Source organism: Agelaius tricolor, unplaced genomic scaffold (genome assembly GCF_023055355.1).
Source record: "Agelaius tricolor isolate 1412-34295 unplaced genomic scaffold, bAgeTri1.0.p SCAF_13, whole genome shotgun sequence".
Lineage (NCBI taxonomy): Eukaryota > Metazoa > Chordata > Aves > Passeriformes > Icteridae > Agelaius > Agelaius tricolor.
Window position 1 is genome coordinate 21,706,272 of NW_027269273.1, and position 17,439 is coordinate 21,723,710.

The window sequence follows — 17,439 nt, forward strand, 5'->3', positions numbered from 1 at the left end:
TTTACTCATTTAAATGCTTTTTTTCATGCTGCTGACTCAGTAAACTTCACAAAGATAGCTTCCACCTCATCAAATATTTAGTCTTTCTCATATGAAATCCATGTGACTACTTTTACAACTACAGTAACCAAATTGTATATTAGAGCCTTTCTTTTATATCCTTTAATTCTGATTTATAGCTCCTATAGATCATGTTGCAGTCTGAAGTCTGATGTTGAAAATGGCTGTGACCTTTGAAAGAGGAGACAACACTATAAATTTGCTGTTGCAATGTTTTACACTAGTTCAGAAGTAAAATGCCAGATAAAGACAGACTTTAGTATGCCTGTGGAATATTCTTTTGGTTAAAAAACCACCCAAAAAAATTCCAAGTAATTTATTTCAGTCTTTTCTTTTTTAATACAGGTGGGTGGGAGTATTTTTACTACAGGACAAACTGAGATGGCATATGTATACTGTTCTTTTGGGGCTTTTTTTATCCATAAGTGGTGAAAGTAAAGTAATGATGCCTAGAAAATCTTTCTGCTTTTTTGGAACTGAAAAGACTTTATAAATCTTTAGCTGTAGGTATTTACTACAGCACTATAGAAATGCTGTCCTTTCTTCTGAGGAAACACTGGGGCACCTCTCCCATGTCCCACAAATAATGCATGTCCAGAAAGCAGAGGTTCTGTGGGGATTGGGTTTCTCCTTCCACTTAAATTGGAGAAAAGCACTGTAATATTTATGACAAAATAGAAATAAATATTTGTGATATGGTAAGATCATTATTAGTAAGGGTTAAGTGTTAGTTTCCATTCTTTTGGTGATTGTGATGTGGGCTATTTAGTGCTAGGACTGGAGTTATGAAGACATGCAATTTATTTTACAGAAGCTACTGATACAGAACCTCAGTTTTCATTCAGCTCTTCTCTATGACCCACTCCATTGCTGACTTCTCTTGTTATGTCTCCTGTCTTCCATTTGATATGTACACTTCATTTTATTGCTATTAAGATTCGGGCTCCAATTATTTTTCCGTGTAACTGAGGATATGGAGTACAATCCTTTAATTAAAATCAAACAAATCCTTCCCCAGTCCCTGTCTGTAATGTGGCATAGGAGGAATTTCTTACATATCACACCAGCCAGGCTTTGTCTGGTTTTCATGAAAAACATGTAAAAATGTAAATGTACAGAAATAGAAGAGTCTCTGTAAGATTCTAGACTGTTCCTATTTCTTATACACCTTTGTTTTTTAGAGAAAAGAATCAGCTGACAGGGTCAAACACTGCCATATAAAATTAGACTGACTAAAAGAAATTAATCTTTGCAGCCCTGACTAATACATAATTTCACTCTTCTGCAGTAGCTAAGTGAGATTACAGCCTTTTCTATTTTGAGGTTTCTTAAGTATTTAAAGCCTTTGAAGTTTTTTTGAAAATGCAGTCATGTCACTGCAATGTTTAAAGGAAAGTCTGCAGTTTTTTCTAACACCTCAGATTTTTATTTTTCAAAAATGAGTTTAATTTTTAATAGTAGTTTAGTCTTTGGATTTTCAAATGTGTTTTATTCATGTTCAAAGCATCTTCTAATAAGATTACTAAGGTGACTTTGAGCAATGACCCTTGTCATCACATTAACTGATTTAGAAATTTGGTTCACACTGTTTCTAAATGTTCCTTTCCTGTGGGATTTTAAAACAACTTTATTCTAAAAGTTCTAGTAAATACCACCATAATTCAGTTCAAAACTATTTTTTAAAATCTAGTAAAAAAAAAAAAAAAGAAAAAAAGAAAGTGAAATATATATTTCATGAAAATGTTAAGTCTATTTAAATTTACTTCTTTGAGGCAGCCATCTCAACCATCTAAAAATAACCCTAAAGAAATGAGACTAGAACATTAATTTTCTTTGTCATCCTTTTTTTTCACATAATATGAGGTAGATTTACATATTGAAATACTTCTATAAGAAATCTGAGGTTGATGCTAGATTTTATTGTAATCTTGAAGCTTATAAAAACATGAGAAAAGACACTGTCTAAATGGCAGAAAGTTGTGCTTCAAAGGTAGTTCAGCTTGTTTCAAGCATAAATGGTCCTTCCTTTTGCAGATGAAATCAGTGCATGTGACTGCCCAAAGATGTTTCTGACTTGCTATGCACAATGTAAAGAGGAAGTTCTCTTCATTCTCCTAATTCTGCCACCCAGCCTCAGTGTTATAAAGCTGGAAACCTGTGACCCTTAGATTATGATTCCTGTATCTGATTTTGCAAGTGGGCTGAATTTTGGGAAGTATGGATTTCAGATCAATTGCATATGAAATCAGTAGGTGATATGCAGACATGTGACAAAGAGATTCAAATACTCTTTGACCTTATATATAACTCTTCATTACAGTATTTCACTTTGTTTGAAAAGAGCCCAGATTCTAAGAACCAGAAATAGGTTAATCCTTCCCTGTTGGCTATATAACATTTGCATGCCAAATGCTGGCTTTGTACCAGCAGATTCAGCTCATGGTTGATGCATTTGAACAACAATTTATCTACTGTTGTTCTCAAATGCAAGAACTTAAATTATTAATTACATTGAGTATTCACAAGTTGAGCATAAAATGGTACCCTTCAGCTATTATAATAACAATTAATTGAAATTCTGAAGAAAAACTCTTGATTAAACTCAATCTGCTCTGGACTTCATTAAGTAAGAGATCTGTACTTTTACTCCATTGGTAAAGTGGAGTATGAAATACTGAAATATGAAATATTTCTGAAATATTCCTGTACCACTGAGTAACTAGAAATATTTCTGAAATATTCCTGTACCACTGAGTAACTAGAGACTGTCCAGATAACCTTTACTCTCACAGTGTTTGTAATGAATCACTTGAATGGAACAGAGTATAAAAATTCTAATATAACAAACTTTGTTCCTACCTTCTCCCATGGGTTTAAAACAGTCAGTGATTTCCTTTTACTCTACCAAACTGTGCCTAACCATGGAGCTGTAAAAGGAAGGTGTTATCAGATTTAGAAGACTAAAAGAAAACCTTTTCTTTTTGTAAACATGCTCTTTTCATGAATGCTGTGAAATGCAATCAGGCTTTTTCTGGTAAGCCATGGCAGGCATGAATCTGGATAATCTTTAACTCTTGAGAAATTTTTGCTTTAGGTCTTTTCTCACAAACTCTACCAGCTGTGGCTTGCTAAGTTGAATGGTGTCCACAGGGCCAGTAAGTTTATTTTCTCTCACATGCCTAATACATATAATGCACATTCTGCTATAATAATGGTGAATGAGTCCTTATTTTCAGTTAATAACATGAGGAAAGATAGGCAGATTACAAACATAATGCAGTATTAGCTAAAACTGCAGTGTGACTGCCTGTAATTTGTACCAAAATGCCAGTTTTTAACATCAAGTATGAATATCAAGATCATCTTTTATTAGAAAGGCAGAACAGGCACCTTAATATGATTTCCATCTAGCACGTTGTTTTAAAGAAAGAGGTCACTGAAGCCTTATTACAAACTGCTTTCAGTAGTACAGAAAGGTTCCCATCATTAGAGAAGATATGCCAATGTTGGTATTAATTCAAATAGAGATTTTTTTTTTTCCTGACTGGCTGGCAAAAATGCTTTTGCCAGACTGTAACAACTTCATTTAGTTCCAAGTGTATCTTGCATTTCAAGTGGCAACCTTGTTTCAAGTTTGTGGGACACAGTGTATATGCCAAATTTTTCAGTTTATTCTCAGCAAGGTTAACTGAAATTAGACCAACTGGACTAAATTACCCTTTCATATGGAAATTGTGTCACTGTTTAGATGTCAGAATAGGACATGTACAAAGGAGCTTAGTTCTTACACTGCTTTCCATAAAATAATGAATCTTGGAGCTCAGGGTCAAGGATCTCCTAGGTTGGCTTCATAAATTAGGGAAATTAATTTTCTCCTTATCCTTCCCCTGCTGTACCCTTTGAAAAGTTGTAGTGATTTTTCTTACACCAAAATACATTGTTGCCTTTTTCCCAGAGAATTCCAATATTTCTTGGCAGCATTGCAGTGATGTGTTGCACCAACAGCAGAGGAGGAGCTGGATTGCTTCTCCTCTGCCAAGAATCCAAATATCTGGGGATAACCTCAACAGTTATTTGTAATTTGTATATTTTACCCACTTCTCTGGCTTGTTTGTTTAAAAATGTACTATAAATTAATCTGTTACTTTTCTTTCTTGTGCCCTTATCTTTTTCAAGGTTACGCCTTTCTGCTGTTCCAGGAAGAAAGCTCTGTACAAGCTCTGATAGATGCCTGTCTGGAAGAAGATGGAAAACTTTACCTATGTGTGTCAAGTCCCACAATCAAGGATAAACCAGTAAGTAGCTTATGCCATGACACTTATGCTGGTTGCTAACCCATTTGCTGTTACTCTTCTCAGTTAATAAGTTAATTATTTGTCATTTCCTGTTTCTGACCTTGCTGCTGCATTGAATTGACTTCCTGTATCAGCATAACATGGCTTTAACATTTGCTTTTTTCTGATAAATGCCATGTTCAATTAACTTTTATATTTGGTACTCCTGGTATGCTTCAGGAGTGTGCATTCTTTTACAGCGTTAGCTGTGAAACAATGGAATGGTAATGTTTCATCTATTTGATTTGAGAGAAAAGAAAGCCTTATGTGATGAAATGAAGAAACTTAACCCTGCCAAATTATGATCCAGATAGCACCAAATATCCCCTGAATTTTGTTAGTTTTTTTTTATTATTATTTTTTATGCATTCAATAGCTAATCAATTTATAATTTAGGCCTCATTTACCTTATAGAAACTATGGGGTAATTTCAACTACTGCAGACAGCTATAGCAGAATAGAAGACATACAGCAGCCTGTTTTTATTATTCACATCTCTAACATTCCTTAATGCTGGTCTTTTTTTGTGCCCATGGAGATATAGAAATGAGGTGAAAACTGCAGGCAAATAAGATAAGATAAAAAATGTGCTACTTTTTAAAAGTACTATCAAGAATCTTGCAGAGATGAATGAACAACCCAGGATTGCAGCACAATGAGCAGTCTTGTGTGATTCCAAGGATCAAAAAAATGGATTGATGAACAGCTTTATCTAAATAACTTCTGAGCAGTTTTTTCTGTTTAATCTAAAGATTTCTTATCAGCTGTATTACTTGCTGCTCAGTAGAAATAGGAATTCACATATTATACAAATTCCTTTTGTATCTAAGCACAGAAATTAATTTTATCAGCTCCTATCAATGCTTTTAAATTGTGGATCACTGTATGTGATTTCAGGAAAGCCAGAAGCCCAAACTACAACTGTAATTGCACATACATGGTAAAATGTTCTGAAAGCCCTTTCACAGGTTTCTTCCTATGATGGCGATTAGGGGCAGGGAATTAATGAGTGTAGGAGTTTGTCATGAGGACATTTAACTCAAGCCTGGCCTCTAGAGGTCATAAATGAGTTGTCCCCCTTCTTTCAGATACTTAGATAAGGTATGTTCTCTAATTGTCTTGGTTCTTATAAAACCAACTTACTGCTTTTGAAAAGTTCAAATTTTGTTGTTAATTATAGGAAGATTTGGCATGTTTTTCTTAATTTTAATTAAGTGGCCAAGTTCCTCTGCTAAAAATGATCCTTAATGCAGGTGCAAATTCGACCTTGGAACCTAAGTGACAGTGACTTTGTGATGGATGGGTCTCAGCCTTTGGATCCAAGAAAAACAATCTTTGTTGGAGGAGTTCCACGGCCTCTCCGAGCTGGTGAGTAAAAGGAAAATGTAGGACATGAAGCAGATTAAGTAGAAAAGATGAGGGAAGATAAATAGCATCTGCAAAAGATGAGAAAATGAACTCTGTGTTTTCCAAAGATCACAGCTTTTTTTCTAAGACAAGGAGTATCTTCCTGTTTACAAAATACAACAGTGAACTTTTTTATCTTTTAAATAGGTTAGTAATTAGGATTGCCAGTAGAAAAAGCTTTCCCCGACTTGGCATAATATCCTGGAACTTGGCTGATTTTTTGTAATGTAGACTGTCTTAATCTGAACTCTGATTTGTTTGCTGAGGTGCAGACAGGTTTCCTTTTCCTTTGATTAGAAGACAAAGACCAGACCCTTCTCCCAGACCCTTTCCAAACCAATTCCAACCTCAGCCCTATGATTTCTGTTTCCCTTTTATTCAACCCTTACCTTAATTTTTCCATGGAGCTATGGACATGGCCTCTCAGCTATTGTCCCAAAAAAAATTTCTCCCAGCCCAGGTCTCTTGGTGGCCTCACATGGAAGAGCATTTTCCAGACTTACTCCTAATGTAACTTTCCTCTCTCAATTTTTTTTTTCTTTGCCCTTAGCTCTTTTTCTTCACTTTTATTTGCAGAGCCATAGACAAGACTCCTTAGCTTTTGGCCAGAGGAAAGATTTAACCCAGCCCAGGATTCCTGGCAGTCCTCATTTTGTTTTGAAGGCCCCATTTGAGCACTGCTCCCAATTTATTTCTCCTAAATTCTGACATTTTTGGTGAGCCAACAACAAAGCCATGAAGCAATTTAAAACATTTCTCCTAGCCAGATCTTTTGGCAACCCTCACTTCTGTTTGTACTCCCTTTCCAGCCTCACTCCAAGGCAGCTGCATGGTTTGTCTTTCTCATCCTCTCAACCCTAATCCTAATCCTAATCCTGGGAAACTAATAGACAAGGCCTCTCAGTCACTGTCTGGAAGAAAGACTTTCCTTGTAGCCCTCAGTTTCCTCCAGCAGCCAGTTTCCAGCCCCCTGGAACTTCAGCTCTTCACTTTATATTTTGCCTAATCCTAAATCTTTTGGGAAGCTGTACCAACATCCCCCAGACGTTGCTGACAGTAAGATTTCTCTCATTCCATGTTTCTTGGCAGCTTTCACTTTCTTCACCATCTTAAAAAAAGGCCCAACTGTAAGGTGGTAATTATGTAAATAGTAACAATTAAACCTTAGCTCATTCCTAATGAGTGCCTTTATAAAACTGTATGCCATTTGGCCTGTCACAGATCCATTTGAAATGCATTACATTTGAAAACTGATGCCTTTAAATAGGTAACTTCTCCAAAGCATATAAACAGTTTCCATTTCTTCTTGTTTGCAGCTTTAAAGGTCAGATACAGAAGTTTTCCCTGAGATATTTGAACATTGCCTGCTTTCCTTACCTTGGAATCCTATATATTCTTTCTCTATTGGCAAGAGTAACTTAGTGGAGCTACTATTGTAATTCTGTTCATGATGTTTATTCTGTACTGTCACTTTGAGATCACTACCCAGGGGATGATTCCAAATCACTAGAAGGCAGAACAATCTATTAATCACTACATTATGCTGGTAATTTTTCCTTTCTCCTTGGAACAGAAGTATTACCTGGTTGGGTAGAATGAGTCAGACATTGGTTTGCTTGTTGCAAATGGACAAGTTAGCATACAGTCTTCCCTGCACACAGATTTATACAAACACATACACATCAGTCAATTTGCTACTGAGAATTTTGGGAGAACTATGGGAATTTAAATGTTTAGTATTTGTGAGTTTAAATTTTATTTTGGGTAGCTAGATGGTAACTTGCTACAGAAAGTGTTTTCACACATTAGCACTAGAAAATGGCTGACTTGGCAGGGCCTCTACAGTCTCTGTTCTTGCACTGGCCACCTGACAAATTTGTTGGCCTGGGAGGTATTACAGAGAGTTTGGCTCAGTGGCCATACAACCTTGCATAATTTACATGGCTCTTCCCTGCTTTCTTCAGCCTCTTTACTACTTCCTTCAGTTCTTTCCCTTAACTTTCCTTCTGTATGTGTCCCAGCCATGCACTCAACCTGTCTGATTTTATGAATGATATTTATAACTTCTTTAGAGTTATTGTTAATAACATAAAAGCAACAAACCATTTCAAAAGATCCACAACCAAGATAATGTTCTACCAAAATACTATTTTAAATTGCATCTATAATGTAGGCTTGCTTTAGCTGGAGGAACTTCATATGTTTCACAGATTTTTATTTCAAATGTGAAACACATCTTTGATATCTTTTGAACCTTAGTACTTAGGGCAAAATACCAGATTCTAAAAACAGGAATATCCCTAAGTGATCTTACATGTAAACTAGCATTAAAAAGTCTACCAATACTAGAGCTTTACTATGCAATATTGTACATTCTTGTTCATCTGATACCTATTTTAACAGCATAACTCTGCATTTTTTTCACACTTCAGCCACATCAACTTTTTACAGATTCTGGTTTTTGCCTTTATATTTTACTATAATTCATGTAAAGTTGATTGAATCTGTGTTTCACTCTGGAATTTTAGACTTTGGAAGACACATCTGATAAGGCAAAGGGTGCTTTTTTAAATGCAACAATCCAAATGCAACACCATGATTTATGTTAAATCTATTACATTTAACAATTGACTTCTTGCAGTTGAATTGGCAATGATTATGGACCGTTTATATGGAGGTGTCTGCTATGCTGGCATTGATACAGACCCAGAGCTGAAGTACCCAAAAGGTGCTGGCAGAGTGGCTTTCTCCAACCAGCAGAGCTACATTGCTGCTATCAGTGCTCGCTTTGTCCAGCTCCAACACAATGACATTGATAAACGGGTAAGTAAAACTGCATGGAGCACAATGGGGGTTACCAGACTGTACAGGTATTTAAAAAATCTTTATTAGAATTGTGTTGGAGAACATTAGGTTCTGTTCTTCAAATGACGTTAGTGTATTTTTTAAAAGCTTATTTAAGCATCTGAAGCAGAGTGAAAAAGTACTTTAAACATCTTAAATAGCTGTTTAGTGCTAAACTCAGAAAATAGTTGAGTGTAAGCTTATTTGTCCTTGTTCTCTTTTGAATTCCATAAGTCAAATTCCATAGCATTTCCCAGCTTCTTCCTCCTCCTTTAGATGTTTGCTCATTGTGCATCAGTGACTTTTAGTTTAGTGACTACTTGTGTAGCTTCTGACGCTTTTGCTATTATTAGGCCATTTTCTGTCAGTAGTGTAGGTCTAGAGTTGAGGTCCTTAAAGCACAGGTTTATTGCAATTAAAATAGGCAATGCTGACCTCAAAAGTCTTCAGAATTATTTAACTAAAACCAAATGCCAAGAGATGCTTGATAGGCAGAAGGGTGAGAAATGAGATTCTTTTTTTCAGTCCATATGAAATCCCTAAAGGGCTTTTCAAATATGGAGTGAAGTTACAGTATTCACTGCAATTTTACTTGAACACATTAAAAGAAAGCATTACTTAGTTTCCAAAAAAAATTTTTTTTCCTTTAGACCTTCTGTCTTCACCTCTTGATTACACATACAAACAACACCCATGCTTTGAGGGCTCTGCATTTAGAATTATTCAAAAGGACACATGACATGGACTGCTGCTATGTATTTTTCTGATAGGGATGGCTTGTTTTTTCCTTAATCCAGTGTAAATGGTTTCTTCAGAAGTCAGTTTAACAGGTACTAGGTGTGTCTATTATGTGCAGTATGCTTATAAATCTGCACAGCTGCAAAGTTCAAATTATTTTGACTTTGTCTTTACAAATCTGAATTGTACTTTTTGTCAGTTTCGAGGAGGTCATGGAGTTATAAGTCCTCAAGCAATTTGTGTATGGTGCTTTACACACCATACAAGGCTATTCTTAAACATTTCTTGTCCGTTAGATTCTGAAAAGTCTTACAGAGAGATTGAGAAGATTACTTTTGGAGTCTTAATCACACATTGAACCCTTTGAGATTTATATATTAGCCATGCTTACTAGAAGGTTCTCTCTAAGCTTTAGGCTAAAGCCACAAAAGGGCACTAGCTAGTAATTTTTTTCATCAGTCTATTCCTTTTTTTCATTTGGTGGACTGATCATTTAAGTTTATTTAGTTATCTTTTTTCTATTTTAAAAATAGATTTATGCGTGAGTTTGAAGTATGAAGTCTCTTAATGAGTCCTTATATTTTATTCTAATAGATTCAATCTCTGAACTACACAGCCGACTTTTTAAAATTATTTCACTAGTAACCAACGCAAGAAAAGATGAGAGAGAGACAGAAAGAGACTCTCTTTGAGACCTTCACAATTCATGCTTGGGAAATTTGAGTAGGTGGGGATCTAGAGCTGTGCTGGACATTGGACCTGCTTTCTTCCAATTTCATTTGAGACAGCGCTGTTTTATTTTACATGATGCTTCTAATTTTAGTGATACGGCATTTGATATGCAAAATGGCAGTTACTCAGACTTGTTCCCTGCAATACTAGTAGCAGGGTGTAATTAAAAAAAATAGATTGGCAGCCCAAGCTGTTCCTTAGGCAAGAAATACAACTCTCTATAGAAGCTTTACCTCAAAGGAGTAACATTTATTGAAGTGTGATCAGGATAAGCTGAAGTAAATTCAGCATAAAGCTTTTTTGGAGAGTGTTTCTTGTCTTTCAGCTTAACATCTCATTCTATGTTTCTTTAGGTCTCTGTGTATTTAAATATTGTTACTAGACTCAGGTTTTCCTCACAATATACAAATTGTGCTGAACTAGCAGTTGCACAGTGACAGCAAAATTATTTATAATAAATGTATACTTCAATTTTTTCTATCTTTTCTAGTGCAGTTAAACCACTTTATAAATAGCATCAGAGAGCCATAAGAATTAGACATGCATGAACTCATGATTTCCCTGTAATGAATGAACATTCAATTTAAATGTGTAGGCACAATTCATAGGAACATATTCAAGGTCTGTAATAGCATTATTGCAAGTGCCTAATCATGCATCAGTCCTGCTGTGTTTGGCACAAATGCTTTAAGAACAAAAGGCATTCCAGCCCCTAAGTTGTTTACAAATGAGTGTAGGACTGAAGTCAGCAGCTCTCCAGATTGTAATTGATGGCAAGGCCGTAGTTGAAACTAAAATGAAGTTTTATTGCACCTCAAGAGCAAAAAATCTTTAGATAGTGATTTTGCCCACAAAATTGAGAGTATTTGATACAAGTGCATTTAATTTTGTTTAATTTGAATCTCTTATTAGTCTGGTCCTGCATTTTGCAAATCATGAAAAAATAAAGAGACCAAAAAAATATTCTGAGGAAAAAAAGCCTCTGAAACTCACTAGACCTCTGAGGTTTAGAAATATACTTTTGTTTGTTATAAGTTTTCTTCCTAAATGCTGCTCTCATGGCCTGCCCCTCTTGTTACTCTATTCCGATTCCTGGAGCTTTCTTAGTGGAAAATCCATGGAGATTTTTACTGTACTTCCATCTTAGTACTTTCCCAGACCCAACTTTTCCAAGGAATGTTGAATAGTTACAAAAGCACACCCTTCTTCCTTGAGATTTTCTGACAGGTAAAGCGCATGGTATGAAAATCAAACTACCAGCCTCTTGGATTAATCCTGCATCAGCTGAAACCCTTCACTAGAGCCAGAAAGAATTAAAATATTGGGGTTTGTGTTGTTGCTTAGCAAAACTATGAAACATTCTTACAGTTGTTTTCTTGTCCCTGGTGCAGGTGGAAGTGAAGCCATATGTGCTGGATGATCAGATGTGTGACGAATGCCAGGGCACTCGCTGTGGTGGGAAATTTGCTCCATTCTTTTGTGCCAACGTTACCTGCTTGCAGTATTACTGTGAATACTGCTGGGCCAGCATACACTCTCGTGCTGGGCGGGAGTTCCACAAACCACTGGTAAAGGAGGGAGGTGACCGGCCCCGCCACGTCCCGTTCCGCTGGAGCTGAACCCCGGCCGCAGCCAGCAAGAAGTACTGGAGTAAATAAAATTGAGTGAAAAGAGAGCGCTGCCTCAGGGCTTAGTGTTCTGGAAATCTGTGCATTCGTCCTCGACTTTAATGAAGATATGGGTCTTTTATTACTATTATTATTATTTACAGTCACATTACTGAACTCAGTGTCCAGTATAATACAAACCGGCAGAGTGTAACTGTACTGATTTTGCACTTTGATTCACACAAACATCTGCTTGGTACCTTAATTTCCTACACAAGACTTGTCACTAGTGACATTATGTAGACTGCCATTCTCATCAGTCTTCATGGGCTGATGCGTATGTGATGAAGATTTTTTTATTGTAATTATAATTATTTTTATTTTTAAAATGGAGCATGCACTTATTTTCAGAAATTTAGACTTGCCCCTAGCAGATGACTTACCAAAGGTAATATTCACGAGTAGGTGGCAGATGTAGCAAAAACTTAAACAGATATTCAGCAATCATTAGTTTGGGTCATTTAGAATAGTAATAACCCTTAAAGAAAATAAGCCTTTAGTTGCTCTCGATTTTGACTTGTAAGGATGATACCTCATAAGCTGGATCAGACTTTTTTCTTTTATTTTGCTGAGGGGTTTTTTTTTGTTTGTTTGTTCCGTTTTGTTGGGTTTTTTTGTTTTGTTCTGTTAGGTCTTTTAGTGTTATGTAAATGTATGCTGCAATAGCTTTTGCTGCTATTAAAATGGTATTACTAATACCATAATACTCTATTCAGGCTAGGGTATCAATTAAAAATGAATATGTGATTAAAATAGTGATGGCTGCTGAAAGGAGATCAGTATAGCATACAGAAAAGCTTCCAAGGAAGGTCAATATTTTTTGACTGCATGTTTACTTAATCAGGTTGCTGCATGCAATAAATTTTATATATGTCTAATATAAAACCTGCCCACAATGCACAAATTATGAATCTACGTAGGCTACAAAATGCTCAGTAACAAAAAAAATTGATTACTGACTGGAGGAAGGCATGCCTCAGTAAATGTAATGCTTCTGAAATTAGGATCAGCCCATTACAGAATGACCTATATTACAACAAATATAAAAACTAGCTGTAGGATATTCTTAAAAAAAAATTGTGGATGGTAGATGAAGTACTTTGCGGTGCTCTGTTATATATCGTGCAATTTATTTTATATAGTAAAGTGATTATGTCTAGTACTGTGATCAAACTTAACTGTTAAAGCCTCTGTATCTGACATTAACACATTTTTGACAGTTCATAACAGGTACATAAACAGAAATGAGCTCTTAGTTACAATCTCTTTCCTAATGCTTGCATCATTTACGTAGCTGCAGACCTTGTCCAGAAAACCAAAGAGCTCATGCTGGCGTACATACACTACCGATTAGATAGTCTGTCAAATACTAACCTAGGCACATTTAAGGAAGTTAGGAAACAAAGTGGTGCTAAAGAAATGTCTGCATATTAAAGTAACATGAGATGTCTGCTCTGTGGATGTGGCGTTATCTCTCTAATCCCTGGATGTATCCTGTGAAGCTTGAATACAATTAAGACCTGCTAACACAGTGGACATTTTTTTAGCATGAACTATGGGGCTGCAGATAGCATATAAATATAAACACACTTGGTATACTAATGATTGTGAGAATGTGTACACTATTTTTTTTTTCTTTTTCCTCCTTTGTTTTTGCAGTTCTGGGGACAATCTGACTGGATATGACACCGCATAGTAGATTTAAATGTTCTGGGTTTTGTTTGTTGTGATGTCCTTCTTTGTGTCTAATTTAGTAAGTTGGTTTTCCCGATGTTTAGTTGCAAGTATTGGCTTTGAAAGGATTTTTTCTGTTTTTGGAGAAAAAAAAAAAGAAAAAATAGTTTTTTACTGGTTTAAAATGCTTATTATAATTATCCCTTTTGAAGTTACTTCTGGGCAGTTTTGTGATATTGCTTTTCCCAGCCCAGGTGTCTTTTCTGTTTTTTTTCATCTGTACAAGACATTTTGTTATGCACTACTTTTTGTATCTAGACAGTTTTCAACAGTTGGCTGATGATTTTTTTTAAAGAAAAAGGCATGCTTTCTGACTGACATGATCTTTTGCAATACCTCAATTTTGAAATATAGGAAAGAAAATGATATTTTCTAAGTAAGTTTATTCAGAAAAATATATATTAATTTAATTCTGCAAGAAAAATGATTTAACAGATGGGTAACTTTATTTTTTTCATGCTTATTTGAGTTTTTTTGAAAATGAAGAAGTTAGAGCTTTATAACTGTAATATTAAAGATCATAGCTAACCTACAGAAGTCTACCTAATTATGTGAAAGAAGTAAACCTTTTTGAAGAAATACCCCTCTTTCATGTAGAAAAATACTCCCAGAGAGAAAGAGAGCGAGAGCGAGAGAAGCTGGAAAATGTACAATATAGCATTATGTTGGATAAATCTGAAGCAAAATCATCATAAAGAACAGGTGTAAACACAAACTCCATTTGGTGCTGAAAGTTGTGAATAGAAGGTGAAAAAATATTTTCCCTTAATTTGTATATTTATAATCAAGTGTGATTATGCACGACTGACCAGAATTGTGAGAGTTCTTCTGTTTGTATTTTTTTAAAGAGAACTTTTTTTAGTTTATTAAATTATGACATGCTCCCTTTTGTTTTGTAAATGAATGTGCCCCTGAGTTGTTAATATGTTATATTAAAAGAGGGTCCTTCAAAAAAAGTTATTTTTTAAAATATGGAGTTCTGAACTGCAACTTGACTAAGAAGCCCCTGGGTACAACAGGTCCTATTGTGGCCTTTTCTGATGTGAGACTTGAACTAGTCGATTTTTTTGAAGGCTAACCTAACCTCGACTATTTGTTGTTATGTGCAATACTGTTTGTACTGTTTGTATAAAAAAAAAGAAAAATGAAAAGAAAAAAGGCATAAATCTTTATTGCAGATTTATTTTCATTGCAGACTTTAGACATTGTGATTCACTAAAATCATTTTTCTACTGTCAAATATGTACCTTTTCTTCATGCTGGTATTTTTTCAATAGTAATGTAGCCTTTGTACTGAGACAAATTTTCATTGTTATTTTTAGAAAGATTTTTTGCTAAGAAAAAAATTAAACATATTTACATATTTTTCATTTTTATTTCGTATTTTCTTTAAGGAGTGCTTTCTCAACCATTAATATAGTTGTTTCTGGGAGAGACTTTCATATCTGGTCAATGTCATTAATATTATTTTGTATTTTTACTTGGAATAAATTAATTTTATGATGCTGATTCTTTAAAAGTTTATTTTTTTCATTTTCAGTTATTTTTGAAGCTAAAATCTTTGTAATATTGTTACTAAAGTGTCTAGTTTTTTGAAATGCAAAGCTTTATGTATTAACTTGCTGATGTGGTTTACAATAGTGTGGCAATGATGAAAATGGTTGGTTATGTAAAGTGATTGGAAAATTGTAACAAAGAATTGGGCAATAAAATGACAGAATGAAGCAGAAAAAACGTGATATTTTGAAAAGCCTTTTCCTTTATCAAAATGATTTAGGGAGATAATAGGGATGTCACAGTACCAGTTCGCTGTCTAGATTTATACACCACCAGTCTCGATGAAATACTATTGCCGTTATAAGGAACTAAATCTATTGAACAATGGGTTTTTGACCCTGCCCATTCAGCATAACTCTTCATTACTTTTCTTGTCATTGACTCAATAAACTCTCTTTTCAATAGCCTTAGAGTGAACCTCCTAAAATATATATTCTTCATTGTATTTTGCCACCGTGTTATTTATTTACTGAAATTGCCCCTTTCCTGCACGAGTCCTGTCTGCATGTGTTTCTCAGTGGCAGCGTGGAGCAGACTGTCGGTGCCCACAGCATTTCCTAACCCAGCCACCCCACGTGGGTGGCAGCTGCCAAGTTAATGCAAAACACTCTCTGTCCATCCCCTGGTAGCAATGCAGTAACTCATATTGCCACCACGTCTGAACATCTGTTCAGCTTCTTTGTCCTTCTCCGTTCCTCTCTGCCTCTCTTGTGTCTTTGTCCTTTTTTCTTTTGTATTGGCAATACCAAGGGCCAGTATCAAAACGCTTTTCACCTCCATTTCCATCACCTTTGTTTCCCTATGCAGCCAGAAGAAACCCCTTCCTGAAGCCAGTGACTCTGTTCTGGCACCTGAAACAATCCAGACTAAAACTGGTGTTGCGTAAACAGGGCATACAATGACTTTCTCTAGACAAAACTCTCGCTTCCACAAGTTGCTGATGACCTTTTAGACTTAACTTCTGCTCGAGTGTTAGAGTGGCTCGTCCGTGACTTGTGGGAAGAAATGTGCCCAGAGTTGGTCTATTGTGTATCCTCTGTGTGTTCAGTTCTGTAAGTAATGTATAGACTAGATCAAATAGTGAAGTAAAATTTAGACTCAAATTAGGTACTACTGGTTGGAATGTACACAAATTGCAAACAAAGGAGATTAAGGAATGAAGAGGGAATAAAAAATTCCTGCTAAGTGGTACAAAGTTTATGCTTATATTTCTGCTGACATGCTTGTATTTTATAGCCTGCTAGCAAGGCATGGGCTAAAACAAATTGTATTGCAAATATGCAGTTAGCAAATAACTTTGCTGATTTCACTATCTGTTAGAGTAGTAAAAAAAAAAAAAAAAAGAAAAAAAAGAAAAAAAAGGCGCTTAACTGGGAAAAGCTCCCATGTTAATATTTCAGTATTGTGACATCTCTACTTGCAAGGTATGAGTGAAAGATTAGTCACAGATTTGTAGAAATGTCTCTTTTGTTTAATCTGGCTTGTATGTAGTTGCTTTTATGCTGGTTTGTATGATGTCAGCTAAACCCTTTTTCTTTTCCTTCCTCTCTTTTTTTTAAACAGACAAACTTCTTAATCTCTGCTGCTATAGTGTTCTATCATACCACGGAGTATTTTATATTCATGTTAGTGACTACTCTATACCCCAAATGGGTAGCTGGTCAGAAATCACATTGGTCACATAAGTCTGACACACTCAAATTTACATGACAAAAAGATCATCAGTAAGTAGAAAACCAGGGTGCTAACAAGAGATAATTTTTGCTCTTTTTTCTTTCCTGGATGTAGTTCTGTTGGGGTATAAAGTATTAGATATTTGTAATTTTACTGTCAAACTAATGGACATAACTTTTAGAGCATTCACAGCTAAGATCTCTGTACTTGTTTTTCAACTAATTTTAAATGTACTGTATCTTTTATTACATGTTCTCTTAGATTGTTTTTGCTAGTAATTCTAACAAGGCTTCTTCCTTTTTGGCTTGGACTAATGCTTGTATGGAACTGCAGTACTGTGACTAAACATGGAGCTCAATGCTGCTATTGCTTACAACTGCTTAAACTTTGTAGTTTGAACTTTATTTTTTTCTGTAATAACTTATTAAATATAGTTGTATGAAGTACTGATATTTGTCATCCTTTGCACATGCTAAGGAAATCTTGGGATATGCATTATGGGAATGTAAACTAGATACGAAACCCCCAAATCTTGTACTGGAAAAGGTTAAGCAAAGACACACCTTACATGCACACAAACTGTCTTTTCTAGTTATTTTATAATGCAAGTATATGGTCCAATTATGTATTCTCTCTAAAATGGAAAAGCCACCTTAAAGAGGTATTTATTATGCTAAACTGAATATAAATAC

General features: G+C 35.3%; 1 protein-coding gene across 9 annotated transcripts in view; it reads left to right on the forward strand.

Moving 5' to 3' along the window:
- CPEB3 (cytoplasmic polyadenylation element binding protein 3) overlaps nt 1–17,193 on the forward strand; it is an 80,524-nt gene extending 63,331 nt beyond the window's left edge. For all 9 annotated transcript variants that reach the window (XM_071439152.1, XM_071439150.1, XM_071439157.1 and 6 more), the window contains 4 exons: nt 4,237–4,355; nt 5,648–5,762; nt 8,443–8,624; nt 11,507–17,193. In XM_071439152.1, the coding sequence (XP_071295253.1) occupies nt 4,237–4,355; nt 5,648–5,762; nt 8,443–8,624; nt 11,507–11,734 (644 nt within the window). In that variant the 3' untranslated portion in view covers nt 11,735–17,193. The remainder of the gene's footprint in view (nt 1–4,236; nt 4,356–5,647; nt 5,763–8,442; nt 8,625–11,506) is intronic.
- The last annotated feature ends 246 nt before the right edge of the window (nt 17,194–17,439 follow it).